This window comes from Hevea brasiliensis, chromosome 5, assembly GCF_030052815.1.
Source record: "Hevea brasiliensis isolate MT/VB/25A 57/8 chromosome 5, ASM3005281v1, whole genome shotgun sequence".
In the NCBI taxonomy this organism is placed as follows: Eukaryota; Viridiplantae; Streptophyta; class Magnoliopsida; order Malpighiales; family Euphorbiaceae; genus Hevea; species Hevea brasiliensis.
In genome coordinates this window covers 107,197,480-107,208,429 of record NC_079497.1, presented here as the reverse complement: position 1 = coordinate 107,208,429, position 10,950 = coordinate 107,197,480, and the positions used below count along the sequence as shown (strand labels likewise).

The 10,950-nt window shown below is 36.9% G+C and overlaps 1 protein-coding gene and 1 non-coding gene across 2 annotated transcripts; both read right to left on the bottom strand.

Annotated features, from left to right (window-relative positions):
• Positions 1-2,050: 2,050 nt before the first annotated feature.
• Positions 2,051-2,584, bottom strand: LOC131180145 (uncharacterized mitochondrial protein AtMg00810-like). The gene has a single exon (XM_058147766.1). It carries the CDS (start codon positions 2,582-2,584, stop codon positions 2,051-2,053), a length of 534 nt encoding a protein of 177 aa, XP_058003749.1.
• A 4,908-nt stretch (positions 2,585-7,492) lies between these two features.
• LOC131180450 (small nucleolar RNA R71) lies at positions 7,493-7,600 on the bottom strand. Its single transcript, XR_009149222.1, has one exon. It is a non-coding gene; the product is annotated as a small nucleolar RNA R71 (small nucleolar RNA).
• Positions 7,601-10,950: the final 3,350 nt, after the last annotated feature.

Here is a 10,950-nt window from a genome sequence, read left to right as displayed (position 1 = left end):
CTCTCTCTCTCAACTCTGGAGCATACAAGGAACTCTTTGAAGAGATTTCCTTGAGTTTTGGAAGATCTAGAGATGGATTCTTCCATTTAGAAGTGTGGAAGAGTAGATTCAAGCTTTGAAGTTTTGATTCTCTCACCTTCAAGTTTCAAGAAAAAGAGGTAACTTTCTTCCCTCCTTGATCTAATGGTTAGATCAAAGAAAGTTGATGAGGAATGAATTCAATCGCTTGACTCCAAGATGATAGAGAGCTTCATTAACAGTTGATATTCAAACAATTTTATAAATCTTGACACAATTTTATGGCCATAACTAAAATTAATCATGAAAGCTACAATGGCCTTCAATAATGGAGTTTTGGGGTTCTAGGTTGATGGCATGAGGAAGATGGAGCTCTCCCCCACTCCAATCTCGTATCCCCACATTTCTTGCTATACCCGAAGTTACTCTAGAGCTCTATTTCTGGTGCCCATGTCTACCTGCAATGTTACACTTGTGCAACACTCCACCTTTGAGTCCCTTTTCCTCTAGGCATCACTAAATATCTAATGCCACTAATAGAAGCTTATTGAGTTATGCCCATAACATGCCCACCAGATCTCCAGTATGAGACCTTAGCACCCCTCATACCTATCATATACCCACTGCCACATGAAAATTAACTCAGTCACTCTCACCTTTGCAAAACACCCTCGGTCCGTAGCATAATCAACAATTGCATGTGATTGTGGGAATTGATGTATGGGAAAAGACCTTTGAGCTATTGGAGAGGCGAGGAAGGAAAGAAGCAAATAGAGGAAGTAAAAGAGGAACTGCAGTGAAGCCTTATGGAATAATGGAAATAGGTCTACTAGTTGTGCTATTAAGTAGTTTTAAGGTGGAGGAGGAGGAGAAGGAGGATAAGGACAAAAAAGACCTTTGAGCTATTGGAGAAGCGAGGAAGGAAAGAAGCAAACAGAGGAAGTAGAAGAGGAACTACAGTGAAGCCTTATGGAGTAAGGGAAGTAGGTCTATTAGTTATGCTATTAAGTAATAGGTTTTGAGGATGAGGAGGAGGAAGAGGGGGAGGAGAAGGAAAAAAAGACCTTTGAGCTATTGGACAGGCGAGGAAGGAAAGAAGCAAATAGAGGAAGTAGAAGAGAAACTACAATAAAGCCTTATGGAATAGTGGAAGTAGGTCTACTAGTTGTGCTATTAAGTAATGGGTTTTAGGGACGACGAGGAGGAGGAAGAGGAGGAAGAAGAAGCAAACATCAATTTTGGTTTAGGGATTCCTTAGGTTAAGAGATTTTGGGGATTATTAGGATTGGGAGATTATTATGATGTGAACTTAATTTTAGGATTAAGGCTTATTAGATGTTATAAAACATCATTAGGCTAGTTAATGTGGAATTATTGTTAACTTTAACAGCTAAAACTAATGATCATAGGGTGTTAAATCGGTTTCTAAAGGTCAAGGTGAAATTGATTAAAAAAAAAAAGGATAGGGTATAATTATAAAAAATGAGAAAGGTCGGAATTTTTTTTTTTTTGGCCTTTTTCCCTTTTAAAAACTAAAGATAAATTTTAAAGATAAAATGTCCTTGAGTATACAAGCAAAGAGGTATACACAAGAAAAAAAAAATAGAATGAGAAATTGATTTTAATTACGATGTAAAGAATATATATATATTGTAAAATGTGAAGGCTCAATAATCTTCTATTATCGGTAAAGAGTATTTATACATGAGATTCCTAATCAAAATAGGAATGTACAGCTATCAGCTTCCTAAAATACAATAACTACTATAATTAGAATTCTATTCTAATTCTATTCCTTATCACTTCCCCACAAGTTGAACGGGGTGACGCTCAACAATTAACTTGTCACGCAACCAAACGAAATGATCCTTTGCCAATGGCTTAGTAAAAATATCAGCTAGTTGATCATGAGAGCTTATATATTTAACCTACAGCAATTTTTGTTTGACTTGATCACGAACAAAATGAAAATCAATCTCCATATGCTTTGTGCGATGAAGAAAAATTGGGTTAGCAGTCAGATATGTGGCACTCAAATTATCACACCATAAAGTAGGTGCACACTAATTGGAAGTCCAATCTCATGCAACAATAAACGAAGCCACGTTATTTCAGAAAAGGCAGTTGCAATGGCTCTATATTCGGCTTCAGTAAAGGACCGAGATACAAAGCGTTGCTTGCGAGAAACCCATGAAATCAAATTAGAGCCCAAATAAATTGCAAAACCAGTAGTAGACTTTCTATCATCAATGGATCCTCCCCAATCTGCATCACTATAACCATGCAATAAAAAATTAGATTGCCGACTAAGAAAGAGACCATGATGAGCAGTGGCGTGAACATAGTGCAAAATTCTGTTAACAGCACTCCAATGTGCATCAGTAGGACAGTGCATAAATTGAGAGACCTTATTAACAGCAAAGGCAATGTCAGGACGGGTAAAAGTAAGATACTGTAAACCACCCACAATGCTCTGAAATAAAGTTTCATCATAAAAAGGTTGCCCATCCTTAGCACTTAGTTTATCAAAAGGAGTTGCTGTACTGACAGGACTGCAAGTGGACATCTTTGCTCATTGCAATAAGTTGGAAATGTATTTACATTAAGTTAACCTCAAACCAGTGGACGTCCAATGTGCCTTAATGCCGAGAAAATAAGATAGTTGTCCAAGATCCCATAAAGCAAGTTGTTATTGAAGATAACTAATCAACTTAATAATAAGGGCATCATTAGAGCCAAGAACAAGTATATCATCAACATAGACCACATAAAAATTTTATCAACCCCACGAGAGAAATAAAAAAGCGATGGATCAGTCTTGGACCCAACAAAACTGAACAAATATAGAGCATTTGTAAGCCATTTATTCCATATTCTCGGAGCATGTTTCAGCCCATAAAGATACTGTTTTAGCAAACAAACATGATCCTTTTTTTCACGATCTACAAAACTTGGAGGTTGAGACATATAGACATCTTCTTCTAAAAAACCATGGAGAAAAGCATTAGAAATATCAATCTGAGTTACCTTCCATTTTTGAGAAACAGCAATAGAAAGAAGAAGTCGAATAGTAGCAGGCTTGATAACTGGACTGAAGGTATCTGAGAAATCAATACCAGGACGTTGGATGTATCCTTTCGCAACTAAGCGGGCTTTATACCGCTCAACTAAACCATCTGGTCTTCTTTTTATCTTGTAAACCCATTTACATCCTACCACATTTTCCTTCGAATCTGATGGTACCAACTGCCATGTACCATTTGCCATCAAGGCATTATATTCTTCTTGCATTACAGCTCACCAGTGAGAAAACTTGGCTGCTTCAGAATAAGAAATAGGGTCAGCTTCAGGAAGCAATGTTGTAGAAAAAGAAGCTGGAAATTTTGGTTTCAAACTTCCTGTTTGAAAACGAGTAACCATTTCATGTTGATGGGTTGTATGGGATTCTGAAGCAAGCAATGTAGCAGGTAGAGAACCATATTGCTCTAAATCAACAACAAGAGAAGCCTCAGGCATAGACGTATAATCTGGTACTGATGAACTCTCTGTGCCATTAGACGTGCCCACTGCTGTATTTACAGTACTTGAACTCGTTGTACCCGTGTTGATATTATTGTCTTCAGATTGCGATGTGGGCGTGCCACTAGATGTGCCCACATCTGTATGATCAGTGACAGAATTAGAAGTGCCACTAGGCATGCCCACACCAACAGCATCAGAAGCAGAGTCCTTACTCTGTGAAGGAGGAGCAGAATTTAACCTATCAACCATACCAACCATGGCCGAATGTGGCAAGTCGAAAATCGGAGACTCAGAAATAGAAGATGTAATAGTGCCTTCATCAGTAGTTTTGGCAAATGGAAACACTTATTTATCGAATACAACGTGACATGAGACAAAGAATTTATTGGATTGAATATCAAAACACTTATACCCTTTATGAGTTTTACTGTAACCCATAAAAACACAAGGACGATAACGTGGAGACAATTTATTTTGAGAGTGTGGGTGCAACCATGGATAGCACAAGCAACCAAAAATCTGAAGAGCATTATAATCAAGTTTATGATTAAATAACTTTTCAAAAGGTGATTGATTTTGCAAAACTGGAGTAGGTATATGGTTTATAGCATAGACAGCTGAATCAAAGGCATTAGTCCAGAATTTATGTGGCACAGATGCATGATATAAAAGGGCTCTACTAGTTTCTGCAATATGCTGATGCTTACGTTCAGCACAACCATTCTGTTCGGGTGTGTATGGATAAGAAATGCGTTGAGAGATCCCATTTTCACGAAGATGTTCAGTTAAAGCTTGAAATTCACCGCCCCACTCAGCTTGAAAGGCTTTTATTGGTCTCCCAAAATATTTTTCCACAAAAACCCGAAATTGCTTGAAAATAGACAAAACTTCAAATTTAAAATGCAAAAAGTAAATCCAAGTATATTTAGAATAATGATCATAAAAAATAACATAATATCGAAAACCATCATTTAAAACAACTAGGGCTGGACCCCATAAATCTAAACACACTAAATCTAAGAGGCCATTCATCGAACAAGAAGACAAAGGGAAAGATAACTTATGACTCTTTGAAATTGAACAAGACTGACACAAAGAATGACTAAAAGACCTTGAAATTAAATATGATTTTATTGCTTTTCGAATAGTTGGTGCATTGGCATGTCCTAATCGTGCATGCCAAGTAGAAAGAGAGGCTGAATAAGATTGCGCAGTGGAGGGCATGGGCATAGTTGATAGAGAATACAGGCCACCATCACTTTTGCCTTTGTATAGAGTTGCCTTCGTTCCCAAATACTTAATTAAAAAATAGTCGGGATAAAATTCCAAGGAAACCTTGTTAGATTTAGCAAAAGAATTGATAGATAACAGATTTTGCTTAGCATTTGGAACATAAAGAATATCACGCAAAGAAAACTTACAGTTATTTAAAGAAACATGAGAAGCACCAACATGAGAGATAGATAATTTAGAACCATTACCTAAGGTGACTTCTTCAGGACCAGTGTATTCCGAATGAATTGCCAAATTTTCAAGATCAGTAGTCAAATGATGTGTAGCACCACTGTCCATCAACCATGCCTGAGTCTGTTGAGAAGAAGTACTTGCCACTGATGCATACATTTTGCATAGTCATTTAGGTCTAATTTTATAGCCATTTTATTCTATTATTAGTTATCTTTAGCTAATTTCATTAGTAAATTAGTTAGTTTTTCATAGTTGTCAATTTTGCATTAATTTGTAATTTTTACTTTATTTTGTAGGAAAAATGGTGTTTTTGAAGGACTGAAGAGAATTTTGCCATTGAGGAGTGTCTCCTACAGCCAAAAGATGTCAAAAACAGGTTTTCAAGCCGAAATATGCATTGACCAAACTGTGCATAACTTGCCGCATAAGCTATGCAGATCTGCATAAGGAGAAAGATCATCGTGTTCAGAACCAAAGAAATGTGCATAAGGAGACTGCATAGCTTATGCACATTCTCGCCTTCCTTATGCACCTTCACGGGATTGTGCATAACCTATGCACCAAGTCATGCACCGCATAAGTGACCTGAACCAGTAAAATCAGATAAGGGATGCATAACTTATGCATCCACTTATGCAAATCCCATGAAGAGTTCATTAATGAGTCGGGAGATTCCCTCAAATAATTCCTCCTAGAACATACCATTTTAGGGCTCCATGTCAGAAAAATGCTATAAATAGTCTCATTTTCCCATTTTAAAGGAGAGACAAGGAGCAAAGAAGAAAAGGAGGGGGGCTGAGCAGAATTTGAAGAGTCACCTTCACCTTCCACACCATTTTCAACCAAGATTTGCAGATTTCTTTCTTCCCTTATATTTTTCTACATTTCTAGTGTTTAATTTCTTACTTCTTAGCTTAGATTAAAGCTTTATTTCCATTTGAACTCATCATATCTTGTAAGCATTATGGATAGTGAGTAGTTTACTTTTGATTCGGAGTAAGGGTTGTAATATTTGAGATATTTTGTGGATCTTGATTGGGTAATCCATATTTTGTGGTCTTAATGAGTTTTATTCATTTCTTGTATGCTTAATGACATGCTTAGTGTAGGATCCCATTAAGTGATGTTCTTAATCCATGGTTGAAGCACCGAAAGGAGAAGGCCTTGTGATAGATAATCAAGAAATTGGACTTAATTAACTTAGACCTAGAAATAGGCTAAGGATTAAGAGGATTCACAGATTAATTAAAGAACTTAATGGGTCTTAATTAATTCTAACTCCACGAAAGTATGATTAGTTTGATTAAGGCACTCTTTGTCTCACTCGAAAGGGAATTCAAAGGATTTAAGAATTAATCTCCTTAAAACCCATTAGTTTCATAAGATTGGATAACCAATTTAAAATCCCAAAATAGCTCGAATATGAAATCCCGAACTCCGGAATCACCTTTTTACCATTGTTAATTTTCAATTGAATTTAATTGCTTGCCATTTTCAATATTGCCATATTTGAACTCGCTTATTTCAATTTGATGCAATTTTAGTTTAACGCAATACATTGTTAAATAGAATATTGATTTTGCACATATAGATTTTACGCTCCATTACTCATCAATTCACTTCTTTAATTTCATAGATACTTCGATTTAGTCAACTTTTATATCGAAAATTCAATCATTAACACAACTCCTCGTGGGATCGATATTTTTCTATACTACTTGTACGACCCGTGCACTTGCGGTAAGGACGCATCAAGTTTTTGGCGCCGTTGCCGGGGAGTTGTTTGTTTAAGATTGAATTCTTGATTATTTTAGTTGATTATAGTTTTATTTTTGTTATCATTTCATTTTTGTGTTTGTTTGTTCTTTTTCAGGTACTTTTAATCTTTTATGAGAAGAGCTAGAAGCTCAAGTGATACATCATTATTGTTCAATCCTGAAATAGAGAAATTTTGTAAGGCCAACAAGAAAGAAACCAGAAAAAGGAAGGAAGCTTTGAGAGAAACTGAAATTGAAGCAGATATGGCTAATGAAAGAATTAGAATTGGTGTTGGTAATGCTGGAAATGGTCAAAACAATGAAAATGAAGCCCAAGGAGAAGAAGTTGTTAATGCAAACGTGCCTAGGGGAAGTATGATGGATCATGATTTTCCTCGTTTTGATGACTTGAGGGAGAGCATAGCAAGACCAAGGATTGATGCAAATAGTTACAAGATGGATTTTGGAGTTCTTCAAATAATTCAAAATTCTCAATTTGGAGGACATCCTTCTGAAAATCCACACACACACCTGAAGAAGTTTGCTATGATTTGTGACATGCAAAAACAACCTGGAGTGTCTGATGATGCAGCAAGATTGAAGCTATTCCCATTCTCTTTGAAAGATAGAGCACTGGATTGGCTTGATTCTTTACCTCACAACTCCATCACAAATTGGGAGCAACTCACTGATGCATTTCTTGCACAATATTTTCCACTGAAAACTCAAGAGTCGAGGAATCAAATGATGACTTTCAGACCAAGAGAAGATGAAACTCTCTATGAGTCATGGATGAGATGGAAGGAATTAGAGAGATTATGCCCACATCATGCCATTCCAAAATGGATGATAAATCAGAATTTTTACACAAATGTCACTCCTGCAATCAGAGGGATTATTGATGCTCAAACAGGAGGAGAATTTATTATTAAGCATGAAGATGAAGCTTATGAGCTGTTGGAGAAAATTGCAAAGAACACTCATCTTTGGAGTAGTCCAAGAGGACCAGCTCAAACTCAAAAGAGGCAAGCTGCTGGAATGTATGATCTTGACCCATTCAACATGATTAATGCAAAATTTGATGCACTTACAAATGTCCTTGCTAAGAAGATGGAAGATTTGAGTATGTTGGTTAGTTCATCATCATCAGCTGGAAGTTCACAACAAGTGGCTTATGCAGAGGAAACAACCAGCTGTGGAGTAGATTATGGAGAATAAGCAGCATATGTTGGTAATTATGGAAACAAGCAAATGGGGAATCCTTATTCTCAAACTTACAATCCAAATTGGAGGAATCATCCCAACTTTTCATGGGGAAATAAGCAAAATCAAGTTCAAAATCAGAATTTTCAACCACAACAGCAACAAGGAGTTCCATATCAGCAAAATAGGCAACCACTGCCTAATTTTCAGTAGAAAAATATGAACCCTCCACTAAAACAAAGAAGAACGAAATTCCACCATCAAGCTTTATTACAACAGATACTTGCTAACCAAAATAAGCATGATGAGGAGATGAGAGAGGTGAAAGCAAGGTGGAACAGATGCAAACACACAATGTATCTTTGGAAAACCAGATTGCACAACAAGCATCCTCCTCAAGTGCCAAGTCTTTTGGAAAGCTTCCAAGTCAACCAGAAAATCCAAGAGAGCAAAGGTCAAGCTATTACTTTAAGAAGTGGAAAAGTTATAAATGATGAGAAGAGTGAAAACAGTGAGAAGAGAGAAAATGAAAAAGGAACTGATGGGAGTGAAAACAAGAGAGTGTAAAATGTAAAGAGGAAATTGAAGAGAAGGAAGAGAAATATATACCTCCTGAACCCTACAAGCCACAGCTTCCCTTTCCACAAAGATTTCACAAAGCCAAGCTTGATAGGCAATTTGGGAAGTTCTTAGAAGTTTTGAAGAAACTTTACATAAATGTGCCTTTTGTTGATGCTCTTTCACAAATGCCCTCTTATGCAAAATTCTTGAAAGAAATTCTCTCAAACAAGAGGAAACTTGAAGATGATGAAACTATAGCTTTGACAGAAGAATGTAGTGCTATCCTCCAAAGGAAACTTCCTCCAAAGCTTAAGGATCCAGGGAGTTTTTCAATTCCATGCCACATTGGAGAGTCTTGTTCTACAAAAGCTTTATGTGATTTAGGGGCTAGTGTTAGCCTTATGCCCCTTTCCATTTATGAGAAGCTCAACATGGGAGATCTTAAACCAACCCACATTTCTCTTCAGTTAGCTGACAGATCAATTAAGTATCCTGAAGGGATTTTGGAGAATGTGCCTCTCAAGGTTGGAAAGTTCTACATACCTGTTGACTTTGTCATCTTGGACATGGAGGAAGATTTTAATATCCCAATCATCTTGGGAAGGCCTTTCCTGGCTACAGCAGGAGCATTGATTGATGTTAAGGGAGAAAAGCTGACTCTTAGGGTTGGTGAAGAGCAATTGGTTTTCAATATTAATAATACTATGAAAAAGCATCATTCTGAAGCTGATACTTGCTTGAGAGTTGATATTATTGATGAGCTGGTTGAAGAACACTTCAGAAAGAAATATCCAGAAGATCCACTTGAAAATTGTTTGGTTCATGGAGGAGGCATAGATTATGACAACTCTCATGCAGCTGCATATGCTCAACACTTAAAGGGAAGTCCACCATTCATTTCTGCTCTAGTTTTTCAACTCACACAAAAGAAAAAAGTCGAATCTAAGCAACCATCATTCAAGGAAGAAGATGCACCTAAGGTAGAACTTAAGCAACTTCCTTCTCAGCTCAGGTATGAATTTCTTGGCACTAATAACACTTATCCAGTAATTGTAAATGCAAATTTGAGTACATTAGAGGCTGATAAGTTGTTAAGAGTGTTGAGACAATTTAGGAAAGTTTTGGGATACACCATAGATGACATTAAGGGAATAAGCCCACACTTTTGCATGCATAGAATCAGTTTGGAAGAAAATTATAAACCATCTATTGAACATCAGAGGAGGTTGAACCCAAATATGAAAGAAGTTGTTAAAAAGGAAATTTTGAAGTTGCTTGATGCAGGGATCATTTACCCTATCTCAGATAGTACTTGGGTGAGCCCAGTACATGTTGTCCCAAAAAAGGGTGGAATGACAGTTGTCAAAAATGAAAATAATGAATTAATTCCCACCAGAACAGTGACTAGTTGGCGAATGTGCATAGATTACAGAAAATTAAATGTTGCCACTAGAAAAGATCATTTTCCACTTCCCTTCATTGATCAGATGTTGGAAAGACTAGCTAGGCATTCTTACTTTTGCTATTTAGATGGATATTCAGGTTTTTTTCAAATCCCTATCCATCCAAATGATCAAGAGAAAACCACTTTTACTTGTCCATATGGAACCTTTGCTTATAGAAGGATGCCATTTGGGTTATGTAATGCACCAGCCACTTTTCAAAGGTGCATGATGGCAATCTTCTCAGATTTCATTGAAGAAGTTTTTATGGACGATTTTTCTGTTTATGGATCTTCATTTGATATATGCTTGGCTAACCTTTCTAAAATTTTGCAGCGATGTGCAGATACTGACCTTGTGTTAAACTGGGAAAAGTGTCATTTCATGGTTCAGGAAGGGATAGTGCTTGGACATTTGGTGTCTAACAGAGGAATAGAGGTTGATAAAGCCAAAGTTGAAGTGATAGGGAAGATGGCTCCTCCTACCAATGTCAAGGGAATTCGAAGTTTCCTAGGACACGCCGGGTTCTACAGACGCTTTATCAAGGATTTTTCTAAAATAGCTAAACCTTTGTCTAATTTGTTAAGTAATGACACACCATTTGTATTTGACCAAGAGTGTTTGGATGCCTTTTGCAGGTTGAAGCAAGCTCTTATCACTGCACCAATCATGCAACCACCCGATTGGAGCCTACCTTTTGAAATTATGTGTGATGCTAGCAACTATGCAATTGGGGCTGTTCTTGGTCAAAGAAAGGACAAAAAGGCTTATGCTATTTATTATGCTAGTAGAACACTGGATGAGGCTCAAACAAATTATGCAACAACTGAAAAGGAATTTTTGGCAATTGTCTTTGCATTGGAAAAGTTCAGACCTTACATTATTGACTCAAAGGTGGTTATATTTTCAGATCATGCAGCTATCAGGTATTTGCTCCGTAAAAAGGAGGCCAAACCTAGGCTCATTAGGTGGATTCTGAT

Bases quoted from the DNA above. Each gene is read 5' to 3' on its own strand.
- LOC131180145 (XM_058147766.1), bottom strand. From the start codon at position 2,584: ATGTCCACTTGCAGTCCTGTCAGTACAGCAACTCCTTTTGATAAACTA.